The 22,426-nt window shown below is 51.4% G+C and overlaps 12 protein-coding genes across 12 annotated transcripts; 4 read left to right on the forward strand and 8 right to left on the reverse strand.

The window, feature by feature from the left end:
* Positions 1 to 737: 737 nt before the first annotated feature.
* On the reverse strand, positions 738 to 2,885 carry BDR25DRAFT_289065 (methylmalonyl-CoA carboxyltransferase 12S subunit). Its single transcript, XM_033688427.1, has 2 exons — positions 1,395 to 2,885; positions 738 to 1,327 (listed from the first exon to the last, which is right to left on the reverse strand). Exons 1-2 carry the CDS (start codon positions 2,822 to 2,824, stop codon positions 1,036 to 1,038), a joined length of 1,722 nt encoding a protein of 573 aa, XP_033546325.1. The 5' UTR covers positions 2,825 to 2,885; the 3' UTR covers positions 738 to 1,035.
* A 407-nt stretch (positions 2,886 to 3,292) lies between these two features.
* Positions 3,293 to 5,521, reverse strand: BDR25DRAFT_289068 (longevity assurance proteins LAG1/LAC1). The gene is made up of 4 exons (XM_033688428.1): positions 4,919 to 5,521; positions 4,553 to 4,866; positions 4,196 to 4,483; positions 3,293 to 4,148 (listed from the first exon to the last, which is right to left on the reverse strand). Exons 1-4 carry the CDS (start codon positions 5,160 to 5,162, stop codon positions 3,465 to 3,467), a joined length of 1,530 nt encoding a protein of 509 aa, XP_033546326.1. The 5' UTR covers positions 5,163 to 5,521; the 3' UTR covers positions 3,293 to 3,464.
* A 52-nt stretch (positions 5,522 to 5,573) lies between these two features.
* On the reverse strand, positions 5,574 to 7,007 carry BDR25DRAFT_343817 (transmembrane BAX inhibitor motif-containing protein 4). The gene is made up of 3 exons (XM_033693866.1): positions 6,759 to 7,007; positions 6,641 to 6,711; positions 5,574 to 6,588 (listed from the first exon to the last, which is right to left on the reverse strand). The coding sequence occupies exons 1-3, from the start codon at positions 6,918 to 6,920 to the stop codon at positions 5,994 to 5,996; spliced, it is 828 nt and encodes a 275-aa protein (XP_033546327.1). The 5' UTR covers positions 6,921 to 7,007; the 3' UTR covers positions 5,574 to 5,993.
* A 941-nt stretch (positions 7,008 to 7,948) lies between these two features.
* BDR25DRAFT_49921 (high osmolarity signaling protein SHO1) lies at positions 7,949 to 9,276 on the reverse strand. The gene is made up of 4 exons (XM_033698662.1): positions 9,034 to 9,276; positions 8,819 to 8,974; positions 8,644 to 8,766; positions 7,949 to 8,590 (listed from the first exon to the last, which is right to left on the reverse strand). Exons 1-4 carry the CDS (start codon positions 9,169 to 9,171, stop codon positions 8,060 to 8,062), a joined length of 948 nt encoding a protein of 315 aa, XP_033546328.1. The 5' UTR covers positions 9,172 to 9,276; the 3' UTR covers positions 7,949 to 8,059.
* A 106-nt stretch (positions 9,277 to 9,382) lies between these two features.
* Positions 9,383 to 9,865, forward strand: BDR25DRAFT_315466 (uncharacterized protein; the record flags this gene model as incomplete). Its single annotated transcript, XM_033691527.1, has 1 exon — positions 9,383 to 9,865. One exon carries the CDS (start codon positions 9,383 to 9,385, stop codon positions 9,863 to 9,865), a length of 483 nt encoding a protein of 160 aa, XP_033546329.1.
* Positions 9,866 to 10,050: 185 nt separating this feature from the next.
* Positions 10,051 to 10,496, reverse strand: BDR25DRAFT_49938 (uncharacterized protein). The gene has a single exon (XM_033698663.1). The coding sequence runs from the start codon at positions 10,388 to 10,390 to the stop codon at positions 10,154 to 10,156; it is 237 nt and encodes a 78-aa protein (XP_033546330.1). The 5' UTR covers positions 10,391 to 10,496; the 3' UTR covers positions 10,051 to 10,153.
* BDR25DRAFT_335009 (uncharacterized protein) lies at positions 10,420 to 11,527 on the reverse strand. The gene is made up of 2 exons (XM_033692974.1): positions 11,291 to 11,527; positions 10,420 to 11,240 (listed from the first exon to the last, which is right to left on the reverse strand). The coding sequence occupies exons 1-2, from the start codon at positions 11,490 to 11,492 to the stop codon at positions 10,822 to 10,824; spliced, it is 621 nt and encodes a 206-aa protein (XP_033546331.1). The 5' UTR covers positions 11,493 to 11,527; the 3' UTR covers positions 10,420 to 10,821.
* Positions 11,528 to 11,650: 123 nt separating this feature from the next.
* BDR25DRAFT_304551 (uncharacterized protein) lies at positions 11,651 to 13,799 on the forward strand. The gene is made up of 6 exons (XM_033690241.1): positions 11,651 to 11,880; positions 11,931 to 12,010; positions 12,063 to 12,417; positions 12,466 to 12,694; positions 12,743 to 12,902; positions 12,952 to 13,799. Exons 1-6 carry the CDS (start codon positions 11,798 to 11,800, stop codon positions 13,545 to 13,547), a joined length of 1,503 nt encoding a protein of 500 aa, XP_033546332.1. The 5' UTR covers positions 11,651 to 11,797; the 3' UTR covers positions 13,548 to 13,799.
* BDR25DRAFT_49957 (ribosomal protein S16) lies at positions 13,703 to 14,699 on the reverse strand. The gene is made up of 3 exons (XM_033698664.1): positions 14,451 to 14,699; positions 14,133 to 14,316; positions 13,703 to 13,983 (listed from the first exon to the last, which is right to left on the reverse strand). Exons 1-3 carry the CDS (start codon positions 14,525 to 14,527, stop codon positions 13,858 to 13,860), a joined length of 387 nt encoding a protein of 128 aa, XP_033546333.1. The 5' UTR covers positions 14,528 to 14,699; the 3' UTR covers positions 13,703 to 13,857.
* Positions 14,700 to 14,825: 126 nt separating this feature from the next.
* Positions 14,826 to 16,208, forward strand: BDR25DRAFT_304552 (meiotically up-regulated gene 182 protein). Its single transcript, XM_033690242.1, has 6 exons — positions 14,826 to 14,910; positions 14,958 to 15,066; positions 15,139 to 15,204; positions 15,278 to 15,372; positions 15,491 to 15,730; positions 15,800 to 16,208. The coding sequence occupies exons 1-6, from the start codon at positions 14,899 to 14,901 to the stop codon at positions 15,989 to 15,991; spliced, it is 714 nt and encodes a 237-aa protein (XP_033546334.1). The 5' UTR covers positions 14,826 to 14,898; the 3' UTR covers positions 15,992 to 16,208.
* BDR25DRAFT_289086 (WD40 repeat-like protein) lies at positions 16,169 to 18,091 on the reverse strand. Its single transcript, XM_033688429.1, has 3 exons — positions 17,764 to 18,091; positions 17,577 to 17,713; positions 16,169 to 17,522 (listed from the first exon to the last, which is right to left on the reverse strand). The coding sequence occupies exons 1-3, from the start codon at positions 17,870 to 17,872 to the stop codon at positions 16,641 to 16,643; spliced, it is 1,128 nt and encodes a 375-aa protein (XP_033546335.1). The 5' UTR covers positions 17,873 to 18,091; the 3' UTR covers positions 16,169 to 16,640.
* Positions 18,092 to 18,638: 547 nt separating this feature from the next.
* On the forward strand, positions 18,639 to 20,714 carry BDR25DRAFT_304555 (septin). The gene is made up of 7 exons (XM_033690243.1): positions 18,639 to 18,791; positions 18,899 to 18,977; positions 19,042 to 19,158; positions 19,230 to 19,317; positions 19,369 to 19,506; positions 19,555 to 20,022; positions 20,078 to 20,714. The coding sequence occupies exons 1-7, from the start codon at positions 18,783 to 18,785 to the stop codon at positions 20,307 to 20,309; spliced, it is 1,131 nt and encodes a 376-aa protein (XP_033546336.1). The 5' UTR covers positions 18,639 to 18,782; the 3' UTR covers positions 20,310 to 20,714.
* Positions 20,715 to 22,426: the final 1,712 nt, after the last annotated feature.

Genomic DNA, 22,426 nt, shown 5'->3' on the forward strand with positions numbered 1-22,426 from the left:
TGATGGAAGTTTGGGAGGTTAGCACCTAGAGCATGGTGAGACTACGAGACAGGCAGAGGTGTTTTACCTGGTTGAGTAGGATCTAGATCTATTGCATCCACTACGAAAACATTGCGACTGAGTAAATAGAAGGATGCTAGGGCTTGAAACCCACCGAGTAACCTCATCGCGGCATGTGTTTTAGTTAAGCGACGGACTTGAAGAGACTAAATTCCGTCTGGGAGGTGTAAGAAAGAGTGAGAGTGATTGCAAGAGAGGGAAGTAGTGAGAGCGAGTGGGTGGAGAAGAGGTCCGGGCCAAACAGACAGCGTAGTCAGTCAATGTCGACAGGTAAAGGATGGGGCGCGGAGGCAGCGAACACCTGTCCTAGATCCTTTCTCACGTTCGGTGCCACCAAATAAGTGACTAGGTCTCGGGCCTACAAGGCGATATACGAAATCTCGGACTCTCAGTGTCCGCCAAATGGAATGCGTAAACCAAGTGGTTAAGACGGCTGCGCAGCTGCCAGAATGTTGGTGGATGATGGCCCGCCCCAGACTCTAGTGACCTTATCTCGTAGTCACGAAAAAAAGGTGTTTCGTCTGACCAGGATTTGCGCGAAAAGTAAGAAACAATGTGGCGGAGTGGGAGGAACATTCTGTGCCAAACAACATTAATGACCAGGGCCAAGCATCCTGCGGATCCTATCGACCACTAGCTAATATCGTGCGTTAGGACTTGGTGACACTTACAATAATGCCGCTTTCACTGTGACACCTTGAAAGAATCGCAAATTGTCAAGGTTGAAGGAGGGTTGATGTTGGCCCAGATTCGATGGCTTGATGCAAGCCGCCAATGCAAGATTCAAGCTTCAACTCGCAAAGCTTGCCCCTGGCTAAGACGATTTGGGTAAGCGCCAACGGCTGGGGACATGAATCTATGTGCAAATTGATGTCACGCGTTGGAGATGAACCGGATATTAGGGTAAGACATCATCCGACATCTTCTCTCGTTAAGGCTGACTCTAGGCATAATACTCTGTGCATACGACTGCAACTACATCCTGAAGACGCCCCACTGCGTCTCTTTCTCGGTGTATTGCCCGCCCATTGCTGCCTGTAGACTTAGTCCGAGGACTTTTCGTGTGTGTGCAGGAGGGATGATTCCATCGTCCCAGAGGCGGGCGGAGCCAAATGTAGCCTCGCTTTCCCGTTCGATTCTTGCTTTGAGTTCCGGGTCTGCTTGTCTTCCGACTGCCTCCATGACGGAGGACAGCTGTTCTGCCCCCATGACCGAAGTGCGCGCGTTGGGCCAGGTGAAGAGAAAGCGGGGAGAGTAGGCACGGCCGCTGGGAGTTGTCAGTGCCATATTCCGCTACAGTGGTACTCGTAGAAGGTTGAAGAAGGGAGACTTACCACATCCCATAATTTCCAGCCCCAGCGCTCGATCCAAAGACCACAGTAAACTTTGGTACTTCTACACAACTCACGGCAGTAACTAGCTTTGCACCGTTCTTAGCTATGCCTCCCTTTTCGGCATCAGCTCCAACCATGAAGCCAGAGATGTTTTGCAGGAAAATCAATGGAATATGTCTCTTCCCGCACAACTGGACAAAGTGTGCGCCTTTTAGCGAGCTCTCAGAGAAGAGGATTCCGTTGTTTGCAACGATACCGACGGGGTGACCGTAAATCTTCGCAAACCCAGTGACGAGCGTTGAGCCGTAGCTAGGTTTGAATTCAGCAAACGAGGACCCATCGACGATGCGGGCAATAACTTCATGGGCGGGGATTTGGCGGCGTAGGTTTGTTCCCACAACCCCTGACAACTCTTCCGGATCATACAGTGGCTCTTGAAACGTTGGTAACGTTGAGCGTGTTGAGGAGAGGCTGCTGTGCCAGTTGAGGTTGCTAACACTCCTTCTCGCAAGCACAAGTGCATGTGCATCATCCACAGCCAAATAATCCGTAACACCCGAAATCTGACTATGCAGCTTCCCACCCCCAAGTTCCTCGGCAGTAACAACCTCGCCTGTTGCAGCCTTCACAAGCGGAGGCCCAGCGAGGAAAATGTGGCCCTGCTCTTGTACGATGATACTCTCATCGCTCATACTAGGCACATATGCACCGCCTGCTGTACACGGACCCATGACAACGGAGATCTGCGGAATCCCTATACTTGACATGCGCGCTTGGTTGTAGAAGATGCGTCCAAAGTGCTCTTTGTCTGGGAACACATCGGCTTGATGAGGAAGGTTCGCACCGCCGGAATCCACAAGATAGATGCATGGAAGACGGTTTTCCTGCGCGATGGACTGCGCTCGGAGATGCTTCTTTACAGTAATAGGGTAGTATGTTCCTCCTTTTACTGTGCTATCATTTGCGACAATGACACAGTTTACGCCCGAGACGGTGCCAATACCAGTAACGATGCCACCGGCGGGAACATCTTCTCCGTAGATCCCGTATCCCGCAAGCTGCGAGAACTCAAGGAATGTAGTTCCGGAGTCAATGAGAGACGTTATACGATCTCTAACCAGCATTTTTCCACGCTGTACATGCTTGTCTCGCGCCTTTTGTGGTCCTCCGAGTGCGATCTTCGAATGTAAAGATGTCAACCGCACCATGGCTTCATCCATTTGTCTCTTGTTTTCCTGGAAGTCGGCAGAGCTGGTATCTACCGCTGTCGGTAAAATAGATACAGCTTCTGCATGGTGAGAGTGCGTGAAAGTTGCGATACGTCTGACGTAGTGCCGCTGGCGGAGACAATGAGGTCGTGGGCGGAACGACAGGTGGATGGAGTGTCGAAGGAGGGCCAAAGCCTCTCGAGAAGGAATTACTGACGCCATTTCAGGGTGTTCTTCAATTCGAAGGCTAAGTCGCGGGCATTGCTGATGTTTAAGAACGCTGCGGTTGATGTTGTTCCTTGGAAGTTCCAGGATGCCACATGTAAGCCGACGCCAGCCGAGTGTGGGGAAATGCGCTGGCCCAGCAAGGCATTCATGTATCCATGGTGAACAACTACTTTGTAGTTACTGCACGAAAAAAATCGCCATAGTATGGAGTTCTCCGATATTAATAAATTAACAGTTCTCAAGATGATACGTGACCTACAAGCGGTGTGAATGGTTTTGTTCTCAGAATTAGCCTACAGTATGGATCACTTTACGTGGAACATAACTAAGGTATCTATCTGTTAACTAGTCCACTTGCTTGGACAGGGAGAATGTTAACAGTATACAAATTTCGTGTCTTGATATATTCCTACTAGGTTTCACGTTAGGTGATAGGATGCAGCATTTTCGCAAGGATAAACGTAGAGTTATAATTCTATCCTCTAGGGGTATGTAAGAAGAAGCAACCGAGACTCGACCATAGCCTCAACCCATTACTGGACGATACTGCCACCAGTCCGCCCAAACTCAGCCAATATTTTGCAGCCACTGCAGTCAAACGCCACCAAACCCTAGCCGCAACTGGACGGGAAGATTAAGTCGGTTTGTCACACCCTATGCGCCCAAGTAACTCCTTCCGATCCCCATGACCCGGAATGCTGATGCCGCTGGTTCTGCTGCCGGAGCTTCGCTTGTAGCGAACACCAGGACTGGCCTTGCGGACAAAGGTCAGAGATTCGACACCAACCTCTTGTTCGACTGGGAGCCACTCCGGAGCAGACTTGACAGTATGGAGGGGATGAGATGTCTTCAGGTCCGGCCGATGCTCGTCTTCGACGCCAATATCTAAGTCCTCATCCTCATCGTCGGATCGGTCATCATCCGCACCTTGGCCAGTTATGACCTTGTAGGCTACTTTGATGACCATGGCGAACCAAAAGAGCAGAATTACCTGGAGGGCAAGGAGAAGGTATAGGAAGCTCCATCGGATGGTTGGATTCCAACAGATTGGACCTTCTCGGTTGAGGTAAGCTTGGAGGATATTACTAAAGATGTTATTGCCTCCAAGGGCGTCATACTGCTCGGCTGAGCTTGCTAGTACCACCGAGCCATCGGGAAGATAGCAGCCTGGGGCCATGGCACTCGGAGTGTGGGCATAGATAGACCAACAGACAAAGGGGAAGAAGATATGACGGGTCACAACCCAGACAGCCATGAAGACTCCGAAGGCAATGTCGCAGGCAGTTGTGTAGCCCATATATTTGAGAATTTTTGCAGTCTGATATTGTCAGCAATGTATGAGGGGAGCGGAAGGGGTGGACTCACAGGAAGAATGATATCAATCACATCCATGATGCACAAAATAACAGTGCCAACTCTCATGTGGAGATAGCCATAACTGGCGAAAAGGAGCACACAAGTAAAGATGTGGTGTGTAAACATCTGCGCGTAGTCCTTGCGCTTCTCTTCAATGTTGACAACAAGGATTTGCTGAATCCAAAACGCAAATTGGACGAGGTAATACCACTTATGAAGTCCGCTCACCTCACGGAAAGGCCATCCATGCCACATGCCGCTAAGATTGAGCCAAAACTCAGAATGGTACATAATGTACTGCGAAAAGGGTCAGATTTTGCCACTCAGAGTCTCAAATTGTAGCCAGTCAAGAAGAGTAGTACGCACCATGCCGAGAGACCAGAATACCGAACAGTATACGATCAGCCACGCCTGTTCTTTGAACCTCACTAGCTCTTTCCTGGTTCTAATTCCTCCTAACCGCGCGAGGGGGTCCAGGACGTAGTCCATGATGACCGCACGAAGACCCGTGAAGATGACAATCCATAGCAATACTAATGGAACGTCGTCGTTTCCGCAGCCGTATAGGCCAGTCTTGGGGTTGTAGTAGGAGAGGTGGAAGAATTTCGAGGTCCGTCGCCGAGCACGCGGGAAGCAAATATGCGCCAAGAAGATAAGGAGGAGGAGGTTCACCGAGATGCCTAGGGAAAATGTCAGTGCAAATCAGTCACGCTGCTTTTTCCGGCAACATACCTATCTGGTGCTTGCAGATTTGGGTGCAGAGCATTCCGAGCAAACTTTCATTCTTGACTTTCTTTTTCGAGGGGACTGCAAGCGTTCGGCAGGAATGTGACCCGTCTACAAAGCCATTGAACGCAGGAAATGCTGCCTTGCGCTCCTGGGCGGGTATTTTCTGCGTTTCGGTAGCCCAATTGAGGTCGTTGGAGTGGGGGAACCCGTTCGCAGCAGAGCGTGGAGGAGCTACTTTAGCCGCCATTGAAGCAATTGGGGCGGCGGGGTGAGCAGAAAGTGATTTTAGCAGCGAGAGGGCATTGGGGTACGGTGTCTGCTCGAGGTGTAGGGAAAATGTGGGTTAAAAGGAGTTTCGTTTCTGTTGTGCGTCTGCTGCGGGGATGTTTTGAGACGGGCGGTGTGTTCAGGGTTGGCGGACCATGTAGGACTGGGAAGCTAGCGCATCGAGGGGATTTGCGATTGCGATTGTTGAGCGGTCATAGAATATATAATGCAGACGCGTGGAGAGCGACAGGAGAAGGGTGGATTAGGTAACCCTCCTCATGACCATTCACACATAGCAGGGCAGGTGGACAACGAGCGGCGCTTTGTATGCTTTGGATGTGGACGGTGGTCTGAGCGGCCGATGCCATGGAGAGAGCTTGCTTTTGGCCTTCTCGCCAAGACGACATCTTGGTGGTCAAGGGAGAGCGATCCCCGTCGTTGCAGCCAATCATTGTGCCATGTGTTGGCGTTACATCTCCCCACACTGCACATAAACGTCGGGTGCATGCACGGCAAGATTGATGCGAGTTGATCATGAGGACCACCTACACAGGAGAATTCCCTAATGGCCACACTCCCAAGACCCAAACAATAAACAGTAAAACGCAATTCAAAGAAGAGAATCCAACGGCCTGCACTTCCCGATGATGCACCCAAATTACCATCACTTTCCTGAGTCTGGCCTACGAGAAGACAGGGAGAGTGAAAGATCCCAGTGTTCCGGCAACTCCGCAAATCCCATGATACCAAAAGAATCTCCTTTCCGACCCTTCCGCTGCTGCACTCGCCTGACTATAATGTCCGTCCCTGCTTAGTTGTTGCTCTGAGAGTTCAGAATCCTCAGAATAGCTAGGAACAGGTTGATAATGTCGAGGTAGAGAGAAATCGCAGCAGCAATCTCCTCCTCGACGTGGTAATGGCGCATGATAAGCTGCGTGTCAACCAGAATGTAGCCACTGAAGATGAGTGCCGCAATGATGCCATACCCGAGGTCGACTTTGTTATTGTATGGGAAGAACATGGACATGAATCCGAAGAGAATCATCACCCAGAGAGCGCCGAACAAGTATGGCATCCACGACGTGAAGTCGTACTTCGACTGGCAGGCGAAGAGGCTGAGGGCAACGAAGATACCGAATGTGAATATAACCGCCTCCAAAACTATCTTCGAGTCCGTTAAAGATACAATGACCGAAATCGAGTAGGCTTCCATGGCTGTGAATCCGGCGAGGAACAGGAGATTCGTAGGGTATGACTTGCGCTTCCAGAAGGTGAGTCCAAGAAAGATCATAGCTCCGAAAAGGGATATCCACATCATCCACTGGTGGGTCTGAACCCAGTGCTTGTATGAGTCGCTTGCCATCGAGATACCGCTAAGAGCTGCTGTCGCGAGGAGTTGAACAGTCCTAGACACTATTAGCCATCCAGCTGCCCAGGATACTCTGATACAATCCTTACAATATCGCGTAGACCTTTCGAATAAATGCCATGCGGATGTCCAGCGTCGCCTCGGCGACAACTCCTCCAAACTGGACAACGGTTAGCTCCAGTCTCTGGATTTCCTGGATAAGCTTACCTTGAAGTCATCCGGAATGTTGTCATCAACGCTCCGTGGAACACCACTCAGAAGAGCCTCTTGGGTGGAGGCTTCAGCATCGTAGGATGGTGGCGCTTGGGTATAGCCCTGCTCGTCCAGGGAATCGCGTTGAGGAACGTTGTGGTATTTGGGGCCACCCATGGTGTGCTGCTACTGATAATGCGTTGAGAAGGCGGATGCGTCGAGGGAGAGGCGGTTGTTGGGAGCGAAGCTGAAAGAGCGTTGGAGAGGGTAAGCATAGCCCACGCGTTAAGTGACCGGACTTTGATGATGTAATGGAAATAGGTCACGTGCAGGGCCTCCCCTCTAGCTGCTTTGAGAATCCCAGCCTCCTGTGTCACGAGGTGAGCTTTCACTACCCTTGTTGGATTATACTATATTATACGTGAAACATTTGTAACCTTGTGAAGTGCTTCATGAGCTAATTGGATAGCTGGAATTATCGATGCCTTTACATACGACATCGGCTGCAAGAAAGAATCTTCTAAGGTCCTGTTAAGCGGCAAGACAGCCCGGCATTAAACTATGAGTGAAGCTTAAGCTACGCTAGCACTACGCAGACTCTGTCGTATTTGTAATCATTAATGCCTTTCATTGCCTAACTGCCTCACTGCCGTTTTTGCCACTCACACAACCTCCACCTCATCCTCTCCACCAGGCCCTTCTCATTTCTCGTTGGGTCATGCCTCAGAAGGTAAGAAACGACGCTCAGATTTGGACACAGACTCGAACTGGATTGCATCCTAGCCATCCATTTTGATAGCATCAGACTAGCCAAAAAAACTCAAACAGTAAGATATGAAGCGAAGGGAAAACAGCCAAACTCCAGGTGAATGAGCAAGAGAGCAAACCGATTGTTTGGTAAAGTACAAGTTGACGCACTAAAGGCCAAGAAGCCAGAGAGATGTGTAGTTGTAGGTGGGAGCCTATGTAGGTTGCTCGAATGTAGGAACTCGAGTGGGTCGGAGTATGGTGGTAGAGGATTGTCGGTAGGACGTTGTGGAGCAAGTATTATTTATGAGAGGCCAAAATCCGGGTATCGCGCGGGAACTGTATAGCTGGGACGGGCTTTAGACGACATCCACCACATGTCCAAAATGGGTATGAATACCATCGCCTACAACCCCTCCAATCTTCAGCAAACAAACCCCCCAAAATTCAACATATGGATGATCTCAAGGACGTGGTGGGTATCCAGTCCAAGGCATCCGGAGAAGGTAATAAACACTAAGGAAAGTCGTGATTGCCAGGTCGTGACAGGAAGATCCAGCCTTCGCAGACTATAGCAAGATCAGGTAGTTGCTGGGAGCAATACCAGTCTCGCCATTGGGCTTCTTGGCCTGCCACCACCTTCCGCTGACATCTGAAACCTCAAGTATATCGTGTTTTTGGAAGCTGATCTCGTTCGCATCGTCGGGATTCGCCTCATAGCTGTAGATGGCCTTGGCGCGATACGGGTACTCGAGCGAACCATCTTGCTGTCCCTCCTCGACACCATTGGTCGGCGTTTGGACATTGGAAGTGTTAGCCATGCCACCAAATCGGGGCTGTGAAGAGTTCCTAGCATCCGCTCCAACAGGGCCACCTGGATAACCCGACACTGGTGACGACGTCTCAAACCCATTCAATTGGGCGGACGTGTACATCTGAGGTGGCACGTTTGGAGCCGATGTCTCTGGACGAGCACCATAATTGTTGGACATGGGGCGCGAGTTGCGGGAGCCATTCGTCTCTTTGTGGAGGGCATACGAGTCAACAAAGGCGCGGTGGCTGGCTTGCGGCTGAGATCCATAGTAGAAGATCCAGACAATCTAGGATCATCCATTAGCACTGTGGACATTGCACGGATTTGGGTCGCACTTACGCCAATCATGGAGAGCAAGATAAAGCCGGCAGCGGCCGCCTCAAAGGCAGCGACGGCCGAGTAGACTAGGGAATTGACAGAGGAGGTGGTGAAGACGAGACCAGCGGCGAGGAAACCCACAATCTGGCAAGATTTAGTAGGCGCAACCCAAGGACATTTTTTGCAGTGATCTTACCGCGACATGGTAGGTCCGCTCCGAATCCGACGCAACAGTGACCGTAACACCGATGATGCAGAAAAGCATGAAAACCAGCGTCCACCATGCGAAGTTCGGAAAGCCACTGTGGATGGCAGATATTATCGAGCTGACGAAGGCTATGATCCATGCAAGCTGTACACAAAAGTTAGCCACTCAGTCCCTCACAAAGCCTCGACCATCGTGACACTGACAATGCCGATAGAGATAGTCGCCAGCGCAAACGGGTCCCCCACGATGCGGCCGATGGAGAAGGTCGAGCGACCGCCATAGCTATGTCCGTTTTCCATTTTGCGAAGAGATGGCGATCCGAGGGAGCCGTAGGAGGGCATAAGTTCAGCTAGCGAGCACGAAGAGTATTACAATGTTCCTAGATGCGAGGGCAAAGGAGCGTGGTGCCGACTTAAAGACTCGGCTCGAGGCTGGCGAGCGTGGTCTTGTCGCGGCGGGAGGGCTGTGGTCGGGTGTTGGGGCGTCTGGCCGGAGACGGGGAGAGAGGAGGTCACGGTTGCAAGGTGGTGGGAGCGGACTCGCAAGACTTGGATGGCGAGCGGGCAACCAGGAGCCAAACGCGAGAGAGACGCTGGAGATCGCTGCGACTGGCGGCTGCAGAGTATCGAAGTGGAGAGCGGCTTGGATGGGGTCGGTGAGTGCTTTTGGGAGGAGGAGAGGCGAGCGAGATGGGACAGGCCCTCAAAGCGTTTCACCTCAAGGGGACGGGGTCGCGAACCATTGGCCAGCCCGGCAGGTGGGCCGGGGATATTTGGACCACGGGCACCAACAGGATTAAAATGGCAGCACGTCAGCCGTGGCTTGCGCGCAGCACTTGACCAGCTACGACACAGCGCGCCCTGGATCCTTTGTTGGCTGCTGGTTGACAAGCAGAGACAAGCAGAGACAGACGCGGCGGAGACGAGGCAGAGCAGCAAGAAGCCAGCAACACCTCTGCATCTCGTCTGGCGGGAGACGCCGGCTAAACGGTGGCCGCATATCCTCAATCAACAGAAGAGTGCAACGTCTTTGTGATTCGCTCAGCCTCGTGCCGCCACCGTGTCTGTGAATTGGGGCCGCAGCCCTGCCATGTGGCGCTATCTGGCTAATTTGCCCTTCTGCTTTCCTCCTGCACCTGGCCGGCAGCGGAGCCCCTCAGCAGTTAGTGAGAATAAAGGCCTTCCCCTCCTTGAGCTCTGCTGTTGCTGTGCCGCCTTGATTGCTGCTCTTTGCGGCCCTACTGTGATCGCCATTGCCCTGATTGTGCCCTGGCCGCAGCTGCGGTTGATTCGTCTGAGAATACTAGCTTGCTGTACCACCCCATCAGTCTCCTACATTAACGTTCGCCTCCAGGCTGAGCGGCCAACACAGCAGCTGCGCGTGTGCTTTTCGATCAGACCTTGAGCAGCCCTGGAGGGGTAGACGATCCCGCGTCAGCATGCAGGTCCGACACAAGCTTCGTCTGAGACGGCGATGAAACCATGATCGAACAGAATAAAGCGGATGGATGCCACCCGCTTCACAAGAGACCCATCGCGGACTCATCACATTGAAAAACATGGACGATTGGCGCTAATTGGTGCTTGTTGCGGAAATATATTCTTTCATATACCCAATTTTGACGCTGGACGCATGAAATTCTGAAGCAATCGTCTGCCCTTTGTGCATCCATTGCTAGCTGGCTGAAACTTGTACCTGCCTAGAGAAACACATCTGCCAATCATGTTCTAGTGAAGGCCAACTTGGAAGCCTGCGTCCTCGGCGCGTGACAAATGTTCGTCATATCTGCACCATGCCTCCTCACCATACCTAAGCAAGCTTCACAATTGATGTGGTGGATAACAGCATCCCGGATAACATGGGGAAGCTGGCACTTGCCATGGTCTGCATCCCGCATCGCTCCGAACAGCATGACAACTCACCGCGTCAAATACCTTTGTAAATGCGCAACTGGAGTCTGATGTCGTGGATATGCTGTGATAGCGTGTGCTTCAGCCCTCTTCCTCCTCCTGCTGCTGCTTTTTCTTGAATTCGGCCCTGATCGCAGTCCGCTCGGCATTCTGGAGCCGTTTGTGCCATTCCACCCAGCACCGACCTTGTCCAAGCAAATGAATATGCTTCACCCGCGAGACTATCATTCCACTCTTCTTCCTTAGCAGCGAGATCTGGAGAGCTTGCAGAAGGTGGCGGTTCTCAGCTTCTGCAATGCGGGGGCGAAGTTTGGCCAGCTTTGAGAAGCCATCCGTTTGCGGAATTTGTTGGTCATCGAGGGTCTTGAGCTGGGAAGCGGTTGTTGCAAAAGCCGGTGCGCGTTCCACAACTATGGCAGTCTTCTGCGCTGCGTCAAGTCCAGCACCGCTTGCATTTTCAAGCTCCGAGGCCTTAGGTAGGAGATCCGAGTGATTGGCCACTGCATGTGATTAGAAAGACTACCAGTTAGGTAGAGAAATGGCCGCGTACACAATTGTTGCACATCATTCAAAAGGACAGTCTTCTTAGAGAGCTCCTGTAGAGACCGCTCGATCCTCTGTATCCGTTCCGCCAAGGCCCTCGGCTTCCCGTCGGCGGCAGGTTTCACGCCGCCCAGAATGTATTCAATCCTGTCCAGGCGAGATTCTAGCAACGCATATGTGAACAGGATGGCTTCTTCATACTCGTCCATGGTGGCGAGAGGTCAGGTGGTGGGTGATGGTTGACACTGAACGCTTGACACGAAAGCCCACCTGCCGTCGATAATTTTAGCGCGGATCTAAATCCGGGCTTGGCATCTGGCTCAGCCTAGGCTTTCAACGTCAGCGGTTCACTTTCACCACCTCACCTCTTCATATTCCATTTCTATCTTCACCCGCCTTCCCCGAGCGCATCGCCGCCCGCTCTGTCCTACACCTACGCCGTCGAACATTCACTCTTCCACCGCATGGTCTCGCGATTACCAACTCAGGAGTGTTTCGCTTATCGTCGACAAGCATGGCCAGCTACTCCGCCATAGGCCCCGAACCAGATGATACCGATCCCTTGTCCACAAGCACGGGGTCGCTGCGGGGAAGAAGGTTCGAGTTCCCCAAGATATCCGGCGGAACTTGTGCTAACACTTTTGTAGGCGTGGAAGAGGAAAGAAAGATATCGGATACACCGGCCAGGCATCATGGATAAGTAGTGTCATCAACATAGTGAATACCAGTATGGACTTCCCGTTAGCTTCCATATTCTTCAATCGCTAAGCGAAGTGCAGTCCTTGGAGCCGGTCTTCTCGCCATGCCTTCCGCCCTTTCAAAGATGGGCATCTTTCTCGGTATCTTCGTGATTGCGTGGGCTGGAATGACTGCCGGCTTTGGCCTCTACCTTCAAACCCGGTGCGCGAGATATGTAGAACGCGGCCACGTGTCTTTTGCCGCGCTATCACAGCTCACATACCCGAATCTATCCATACTATTCGACGCTGCAATCGCCATCAAATGCTTTGGGGTCGGGGTCAGCTATCTCATCATCATTGGTGATCTAATGCCTGGAGTAGTGAAAGGATTCGCACCGGGAGCTGGAGAAGCTGCCTTCTTGATGGACCGACAGTTCTGGGTCACTGCCTTCATGTATGGAGCAAAATCTATGTCCCAGATGTCACTTACTAATCATTCTAGGCTAATCATTATTCCTCTATCCTTTCTACGGCGTCTAGATTCGTTGAAGTACACGAGCGTTATTGCTCTATGTTCGATTGCATATCTCGTGGTCTTAGTCGTTGCTCACTACATCAAGGGCGACACACTGCAAGACCGTGGGGAAGTCCGAGTCTTTCGATGGGCTGGCCCAGTGTCAGTTCTTGCCGCATTCCCAGTCATTGTCTTTGCCTATACATGTCACCAGAACGTAAGTCTGTCCAAATCCAAGCTGGCTATTTACTTCTAACTCATGCAGATGTTTTCTATTCTCAACGAAATTGCTGATAACTCTCATTTCCGCACCACCAGCGTCATTTTCGCAAGTATCGGGGCCGCTTGCTCCCTTTACATTCTTACCGGTATCACTGGCTACCTGTCCTACGGCGATAACATCAAGGGGAACATTGTCAGCATGTGTAAGCATCTCAAGCTGCGTTTTTCTCTCGTATGTCTGACAAATCTTAGACCCGACGGCCGCTCCATCAACCATCGGGCGTCTAGCCATTGTGATCCTGGTCATGTTCTCCTACCCCCTTCAAATCCATCCCTGTAGGGCTTCCATTGACGCTTGTTTGAACTGGAGGCCTCGTCGCCGTAATGCTCAGAACGAATCGTCTCCGTCTCGCAACACTCTTCTTAACTCTTCAAAGGGTGGTACCAAGCTGAAGCCTGAGATGGGCGATATCCGCTTTGCTGTCATCACCACCATCCTCATCGTTCTATCCTTTATCACCGCTATGACGGTCTCCTCACTCGAGAAGGTGCTCGCTTATGTTGGCAGCACTGGTTCGACCACAATCTCCTTCATCTTGCCCGGATTATTCTACTACAAGATCTCAGACCCCGACTCGACACACCATCAACGGCTCGTCAAAGATGAAGATGACGAAGATGAGTTCGACAGTGCCGATGCAGAAGGCTATGTCATGAGCGATGCGCACAAGAGCCGGCACTGGCGCCGAGGCCTTCTGCGGAGCTTAAGCTTAGCACTCGCTATCTATGGTGTGTGTGTTATGATTGTGTGTTTAGTGACTAACACTTTCCTCATTGCGTCTCATTGAGCCTCATCGAGCGTCATAGCATGGCTTTCACTGTCATTTCAAACGAGCGATTTAGAGCATTTGCATGGTGTTCTTGATTTAGACATGGGTTTTGGATTAGGTTTTCTGGGGAACACTTAGGGACTATGGGCAGCTTCGCCACCGTTCGGTTTACAATAAGACTCCTCGCTGGAGCTTCTTCTGTTTTGCATGCTTATACGTCATCTGCGGAGGAAAATTGTACATATTTCAAATCAAGACTTTCCTGCCTTAACGCCGTTTGATGCAACCTGACCACATCTCCCACAAAATGCCTACCTGCTCTATTTATCTACGCTGTCTCGGTCGCGGCTGCTGTCGTAGTGCGCGGTGGTATTAGCGATTTGGCTGCGGAATCTGCTTTGATCACCTCGTTCTTTATCTGTCCGACGCGAAATTTTGGCTCCAGTATGCCGACCTAAGATTCAGTTAGCTTAATTCAACCAAAATCTCTCCAGGTGCCCTCCTCTCATTCAAATTCCGATCTCTCCTTCCCCTCCAACTCCACAATTAATGTGTCCTGTCAATTCCTTCCTCTCAGCTGTTCAAATACAAATGCTAACATACCATGCTCAACAGCCTCCAAACAGTATCGCTCGGCTGTGCGCCGACACCAACCCAATATCTTGCCCTCGAACTATCGAGCATGATTTCTTTCCATGGCCGTCCGTTTGTATCACCCGGTCGTGGTGGTTGTGGGATGGGATTGTATGTTCCGAGGACTTCGAGGGGTTTAGAGTTACGTGCTGTTCTATATTTCATGTTAGCAAATGTACCGGTGGGAAACATGGGTTCGGATTTATATTTGGGGGAGGGGAGTTGGAGGTTAGAGATGCGCGGAAGGGAATTGTATTAGAGCTGGCGGGATGGGGATAAAGAACGTACCGCGCATGCGCGACGACAATGTTGTAAAAGGGTGAGTGGCGCTTGCCGAAGCGTGCTAGGCGGATTCGGAGGACCATTGTAGATTGGGAGAGTTCACTTCAGAGCTCATGTTTAACATTGTGAAGTTTGCGAAAGTTGTCTGAGAGCCGAGGTTCAACCGAGAGACACGTGATGACTACTAAGTTGGACTTTCACATCTACTGGCAATTTCAGCTGTGCATTCTGACAGTGATTTAGAGTTTGTTCGTGATTTTTAGATCCAAAAATATGTGATATAGCTAGAGAATTTGGTCCCAGGACCTCGAAAGTCTCGCTACTTCACTTGTCCGACTATTTCGATGATGTGATGTAATCACCTTTCTCCATTAGAACACGTTCATCTTCTAGGCCTCACCACCATACAATTCCTTCCTCACATAAATCTATTGCCGCTTTTGGGTTACTAAAAATGGCTCTCAGAGTAAACAATAGCCCTGCCATGCACTTCACACGCCTAACAATTCCAAGACTCTCTCTGCCAAGAACGCCGCTGCTCTTGACCAAGAGCTCATGTCCGCAGGCGCGTTCTCAATCGATCAATTGATGGAGCTTGCTGGATTAAGTGTCTCACAGGCCGGTATCTTCCTTCTGTTCGCTCACAGAGTTGCCGCTCTGCAAATTCATTCCTCTTCTGACTTACATGTTCTAGTGTTCAAGTTGCAGCCGCTGAGTAAAGGGAAGCGCATCTTAGTGGCCTGTGGGCCTGGAAACAATGGTAAGTGAAATTGATAATCAGCGAAAGTAAACCATGAAGGATCATATATGGTTCATCTAATTATGAGGTTCAGGTGGTGATGGACTCGTTGCGGCTCGACACTTATTCCACTACGGATACCAGCCAACAATTTACTATCCCAAACAGAGCAAGAACGATCTCTACCAGGTATTTCCACTTTGCGTAACCTCTTTTCCCTCGCTCTAAATCTCTCATTTCATATTCAAACTCTCCCTCAAACCCCACAAACCCTCTATTAAACCCCAAGGCCCTGATTCCATTGCAGCGCCTGACAACCCAACTCCGCGACCTCCGCATCCCCTTTACCAGTGACTTTGAAACCGCCCTACACCAGACCGACCACATCGTTGACGCCATCTTCGGCTTCTCCTTCTCCGGTGAAGTCCGTGAACCCTTCCCAAAAGTCATCCAGGCACTCCGTGACACAAAACTCCCCGTTCTCGCCGTCGATGCGCCATCGTCCTGGAATATCGAGAGCGGGCCGCCAGACTCGGGGCCTGGGAAAGTGAGCGAACCAGGCTTATTAATTAAAATTGCCCAGTTTTCGAGGGAGGTGACTGACGATTGGTTTTAGGGATTTATGCCTGATGCACTGATTTCACTTACGGCGCCGAAGCCGTTGGTAAAGCGGTTCAAGGGGAGGCATTTCATTGGCGGGAGGTTTTTGAGTCCGGAGATGGCAGAGAAGTATGGCTTGGATTTGCCTAAGTATGAGGGATTAGATCAGGTTGCAGAGGTGCCAGCCGGGGAGGGCGAGAAGTTGTGATGGGAAGAGGAAGACCTAGGATTTTTGGAACAAGAGGAGTTGGTGAAGGGGCGGGGTGGAAGATGGATAGAGTGTAACGAGCTACAATGACGCGAGGCATGAGATTTAAAAGAGATGGGTTGTCACGTGGTGTTCAATGAATTGCAAGGATATTTTAAATGCTTGATGTTTGGATCTGCAATTCATTGATATGTAAGGCTCGTGGAAAGGACTCTAGCCAGTAATATAACTCCATAACTGAACCCCCACGTGTCGAGTTGTAACTCAGGGTAATGGCCCTATTCCCAGTGATCTTCAACTCGAAAATTACGTTACCTGAAAACATCTACAGCCCAAAAAAGCTAACGGCTAAATGTGACTAGAAAAGACGGCGCTGCACATCATCCAAGTTCCTTCCACACCAGACTCCTGGGACCGACCCTGTATACCCTTTGCGCCTAATATGTGAACCAGCCCGGATCCCAAATGTAGCGAGCATGATGGTATTAACATGTTGGGTTAAGAATGTCTCATTGCGAAGAGGGCCATAGGAGCTTTCCGCCCAATGCCCTGAGGCGCTTATTAAACGCCCGAAACGCCAAACATTCCAATTCGTCATTGCGCGTGTTTCATTATCCAAATTGGCAATCATAGATGTTGGAGGAATGGGCTACTCCAGGTACCTTTTCCAACCCTCCTTGTATACCACCCTCTTCCCGTCAGAGTTGACACCAACTATGAATTTCTCCCACCTAGCATCTCGACCAGCTCCGATGACCAAAAGTGTGTTGTCATCAAGCCATCCAATTAGCCCTTTTGTGGGTCTTCCACCAGGAACACCAGGAATGCCGGCATTGAAAGTCGCTGATTTTGAAGCTGGACCCCAGCCCACATGTTCGTCCCCAATTTCGAACTTCGTGGCGGCAAGAGAGTAGATATCTGAAAAGGGCCGTGGTAGCAGGGGGACTTTGGATAATATGCCCCATTTGTGTGTCTTTGGATCTGGCTCGGGGGTAGGCACACTATTTGGCGTTGGGAGCTCGAAGATGTGCAGGGTAGACTTGTCCGATGTGACGGCAAGGAGGGAGCCAATGGGCGAGAATGCTAGAGAGAATATGACGGCAGGATCAATACCTCGACGCAGCTCTCCGATTTTCGTACAGCTCGGAAATGACCAGATACGTATCAGTGTTCCCTGTTCGCTGGCGGTTGCTACCACATCGCCGTTTTTACTCAGCGCTAGCGCACGTAGCGGACTATCATGAGCCGGTATGATACTGACATTGCCTGAGTCAAGGTGAAACAGTTTGACCTGTCCCGGAGTTCGTCCCGGAAATGCCACAATTTTACTACCTAGGGAGCACAGTCCAAAGGGGTTGTTCACGGTCTCGTAGTCCGCGATCTTTTCTGGCGGACTCTTCATCTTGTATATGCCCACATTGTTCAGAAGGACGACCACAAGGTGCGACTGAGAAATGCGAACTCGCTGGATTGGTGTCTTGAACTCGAGACTGGTGGACACAAGCTGTGTGGCATCGTTCCAGATTTGGACCTCGAATGATGTGTCAGCCTCGACAAATACCCAGCCGGCGTCTTTGGGGCTGACTTTGTTCTGGGGGAACTTAGGCTGCTTTCCACCTCCGACTAGGGCAATGTAGCGGGTGGTGCTCAACATCTCCGCGCAGCCGATGCCGCCACCGACCTCTCGAGCGAGCTTCAAGTCACCAGATTTAGAGGTAAAGACTGGCCAACTCGGTTAGTATACTTAAATACATGCTATGCCGAAGGCTTACCCCGGAAGCCAGTCTCGAGTGCAACAGAGAAGCACGAGTTGTCAGCGTTGAAGGAGGCGGAGAGAGCGAAAGGCCCAGAGGACTCGTCGATTATCGGCCGAGTGTTCATCTTATATAGGCGGAGGTTTTATGTGGTAGAAAGAAGTCTAGGTCCAAGACGAGGTATGGCTACCTAGTTGCGAATAAACTTGAATGAGTGGGAGCATGCTATCCTTAAGTACATGCTCTGCAAACAGCGCGACAAACAGAGAAGCTGGCGGTGGTATCATTTTAGCTCCATGATAGGAAGCAACATCGAGATAGGGTGGTCACGGTCAGGTAAGTGATGTACAGTGGGAGTCGGCGAGCATTGGCGGGAGGCTGCATTCACCCCCGTGTCATGAGCTCAAGCTCCTCGCTTATTCCTGCGCTAGCCGTTCTGAGAAATAGTCACGGGTAATGCCGACTATTTGTCCAGAAGCGTGAGATCGGAGTGTTTTTATATCAGCGTCGCAAAGATTGATGCATGGAAGGACAGTCTCTTCGTGTAGATTCGACTCGTTGTGATAGTCCACCCCCATTTGCCATTCAAACGGCGAAACGGTAAGGAAACAGACGACAAGGAACTGTTGCCTGCTCCGAATCCTCCTCGAAGTTACCCCATCACCATACGCTGCTTCGAGAGTGAATATCCACATCTGACGGCTCTTGACGCTTGTGAATAAGAATCGACCGACGCCCCAGGGCCCTTTACCATTATCTTCACTCGACCCTGCTCCATTGTCTGGTCGCAGAAAGCGCGCCAGGTGGCAGCGGATAGGGAGCAGTAGCAGGCCAGGGTCGTGCACTAGCGAGCCCCTTTGCATTGCGCAGGAGCTGCTGCCAACGTCCTAAATTTCCCCGTCGACACCTCAACACCATCACAAACAGTCCTCCGGCGTCGTGAAGGCATCCCAATCCCATCCTACTCTATCCGTCCGCCCCCCTCGTGGACATCGACCCCTCCGAAAACGTATCATACGCACCGCTCATCCTCAGCGATGTCTTCTGTACGGCAACCCCCCCGAAACCTTTCTCCCCTGCGGGCACGAGATGCCTCGCCGCACCCGACACGCTCTCTCAATCGCATTGGCCGTTTGCGCTAACTCTGTTCTAGATGCTCAAGACCCGCAGGAAGAAGAATGTCAAGAAGGGTATCCAGTTCTGCCTGATGGTGTGCGGCGCCTCGGGAACAGGTTCGTGCCGCTGAGCTCCACCACTTCCGCACCGAGTATCGAGCTAACCTTGCTTTCCTGCCAGGCCGGACAACCTTCGTGAATACCCTTTGTGGCAAGAAAGTGCTCCAGCACAAGGAGTCGGACGACCCGACCACGGCACACGTCGAGGAAGGTGTCAAGATCAAGCCCATCACGGTTGGTAGGTGGCTACGCAGACTACATTCAATCAATGCATGATACGGGAGCAATTCGCTGATTCAATCTCGTCAGAACTAGAGTTGGACGAGGAAGGCACTCGTATTTCGCTCACCATCGTCGACACGCCCGGTTTTGGCGACCAGATCGATAACGAGGCCAGGTAAAGCAGGCGCCACCCACCACACAGCAAATCGTGCTTACGATGGAACAGTTTCTCAGAAATCGTCGGATACCTCGAGAGGCAGTACGACGACATTCTCGCCGAGGAGTCCCGTATCAAGCGTAACCCCCGATTCCGAGATAATCGTGTCCACGTCCTCCTGTACTTCATCACACCTACCGGCCATGGGTAAGTTGCAATCCACCGACACAGCTGAACCCGTCTCACATTGACTAGTCTCCGTGAACTTGATATCGAGCTGATGAAGCGCCTGTCGCCCCGTGTCAACGTCATCCCCGTTATTGGCAAGGCCGATTCTCTTACCCCCGCCGAGCTGGCTGAGTCAAAGAAGTTGGTCATGGAAGATATCGAGCACTACCGCATCCCCGTGTACAACTTCCCCTACGATATCGAGGAGGATGACGAAGACACGGTCGAGGAGAATGCTGAACTTCGTGGTCTCATGCCCTTCGCCATTGTGGGGTCCGAGGACGTTGTCGAGGTCAACGGCCGACGGGTGCGTGCCCGGCAATACCCATGGGGCATTGTCGAGGTAGACAATCCCCGTCACTCGGACTTTTTGGCCGTGCGAAGCGCGCTTCTTCACAGCCATCTTGCCGATCTCAAGGAAATAACGCACGACTTCCTCTACGAGAATTATCGTACCGAGAAGCTTAGCAAGAGCGTTGAGGGTGGTGCAGGCGCGTACGTTACCCTCCTCCGTCATGTTCTATTCTGCGAAATGCTAATTGCCACGTAGGGACTCATCCATGAACCCTGAAGACCTCGCCAGCCAATCGGTACGCCTGAAGGAGGAGCAACTGAGACGCGAGGAGGAGAAGCTCCGCGAGATCGAGGTCAAGGTCCAGCGGGAAATCAACGAGAAGCGACAAGAGCTCCTGGCTCGCGAAAGCCAGCTCAAGGAGATCGAGGCCCGGATGCACCGAGAGCAGAGCGGGCAGTTGCAGGAGCACGACCACGAGGAAGCTTAAGCGGCTGGCTAAACTTTGTGGTGGATGAAATCCGGCATTTGCCGCTGTTGGGAAGCTGTGGATGGGGCGCTTGCATCAAAAATCAGGATCCAATGAACAGGAAATTGGGGTTGCAGCGGGCGTAGGGTCCTTGGAGCAGGGAATACTCACCACTATTTCTCAAGATGACGGTGCCCTTGTTCTAATGGATGGACTGCCTTGCAGATTTGGGACGGGACGGGACGGGACGGGGGCCACATTATAGTGGAGGACTTCTCTTCTTACCCGGGGGTGTTCGTTTCGACAGACATGTTGATGTCTGGACTTGTCTTGACATGGCCCTTTCATATGTTTTCTTACCCTTCGATACTTATTCCCCCCTTTGACTTCCATGTAGGAAAGTAGTAATCCAGTTTTCGACTAATAATACCCCGGTGGTCATGTATTTCCTCCTTGACTTAGTCAATCTCTACTGTGAAATCGTGCTGCACATTGTCACGTCGTGGAAACTCTTTCGAAGCTTGTAAATTGGGTGTACCAATACTTCCCACGGAGAAGAGCGCAACACGATGCGGTCAGCAGCAAGGTCGCTCCTGTCACAATTGCTCTGAGCTACCCTCCAATCGCCCTCCTCAACACCACTACACAAGAAAGTTTCACCTTCCATCTCCGTGAGGACGTACAGCATCCTCGCCGCCGTCACATGCTTCGCTTGAACCTTGAAGAAATCCCCAGAGCTCCTCACCATCTAGACCAGCCCCATGCGCGACACAGGCAGTTCTGTCGGGCAATATGATCAATATCAGCCCCGCGAACGTATTCACCTGCATCGAGCTCAACAAGTGCACACACCCACACATGTATTTCTGCATGGACGGGCCGGTGGACGAATCGAATTCCTCACTTTTGCCGTCGCCGATACCCGATGGACCGTGAGTCTCAATCCTTCCGAATCCCTCGTGATTCTCACGCCAGCCACTGTTATTCTTGCTTTGTACTTTGAGTCTCGCTGCATGCAGCGGCTTTTGAATTTTTGTTGTGCGTTCGGTCGGCTATCAAAAGCCACCGAGAGACGCGGTGTGGTATGACTGCAGCTCTGCATGAGAACCGCGCCTATCATACCATTTCCGGGAGGCGAACGTCTTCCACAGTATTAAACCATGAAATTTTCACGCCTCTCATTCGTTGGGGAAGAGGTACGTTCCCCGGTTGAAAGCCTCTCGAACCACTTCAATCGCGGCCGTTGAGTCGTCGATTTTTGAAATCCCGAGTCCATTTTCAGAACACAGCACCACTCTCATCACGATGCATGCGACGGATGAAGAACAACGTGGTAGGAGGACATAGTGACTTCTCTCGCCACAACATCACAAACATTTCCTGCATACGCGCGACAGGCGTGGGGATGTTTCAGCCGAACCACACCATTTCGGTATTGGGTAGGATGTGGTTGAGGCAAAATCTTTTTCACTTCTGTGTGACGCTGGACGCACAACCGTGGACCAGAAGTCAACGGCAAAGCCGGGCGTTTGCAGCGGGAAGGATTACAGGTACTCTTCACGACGACGACGCTCGAAAGACGGCGTCCCTTCAAGGGATTCCGGATGACGGTGGCGTACATCCAGATATCGACCATGATAGGTTTCTCAATCTGTCATGTTCACCGTTCAGCGCGGCTAGCCGGCGGATCCATGACATCCACGAATGAACTCGAGTTCGTTGATCTCGAACGTCGTTGGATTCTAGATTTCATGCTGGAACCACACAGATATTGCACTGCCCCGCCGCTTTCCAAGACATTCCCTCACCCTCCAATTTCTTAGGGTACTTTCAAGAATATCGCGGTTTCCGCGGTTGACCTGGGGTGGAGGTAAGAATGATGTCCAAATGTCCCTTGTCCAACTTAGGGAAAGAATTGTGCCGAAAAGGCACCCGCTAACCCCCTGGGCAATGGTGCATCCAAATGTCGTGCAGAATGTGGAGCTCTGCACCATCTCGCACAAATGTTTGTCCTCCAAGAGGCTCTAGATTCAACTCCAGCCTGCATTTTCTCCACACTTCGTTGACGAAACGTGCTTGTCGAAGACATGACAACGGTTGAGTAGAAGGCGCATGCAAGCTCACAGCCAGAGGAATAT

Source organism: Lindgomyces ingoldianus (assembly GCF_010093535.1).
Source record: "Lindgomyces ingoldianus strain ATCC 200398 unplaced genomic scaffold BDR25scaffold_21, whole genome shotgun sequence".
Lineage (NCBI taxonomy): Eukaryota > Fungi > Ascomycota > Dothideomycetes > Pleosporales > Lindgomycetaceae > Lindgomyces > Lindgomyces ingoldianus.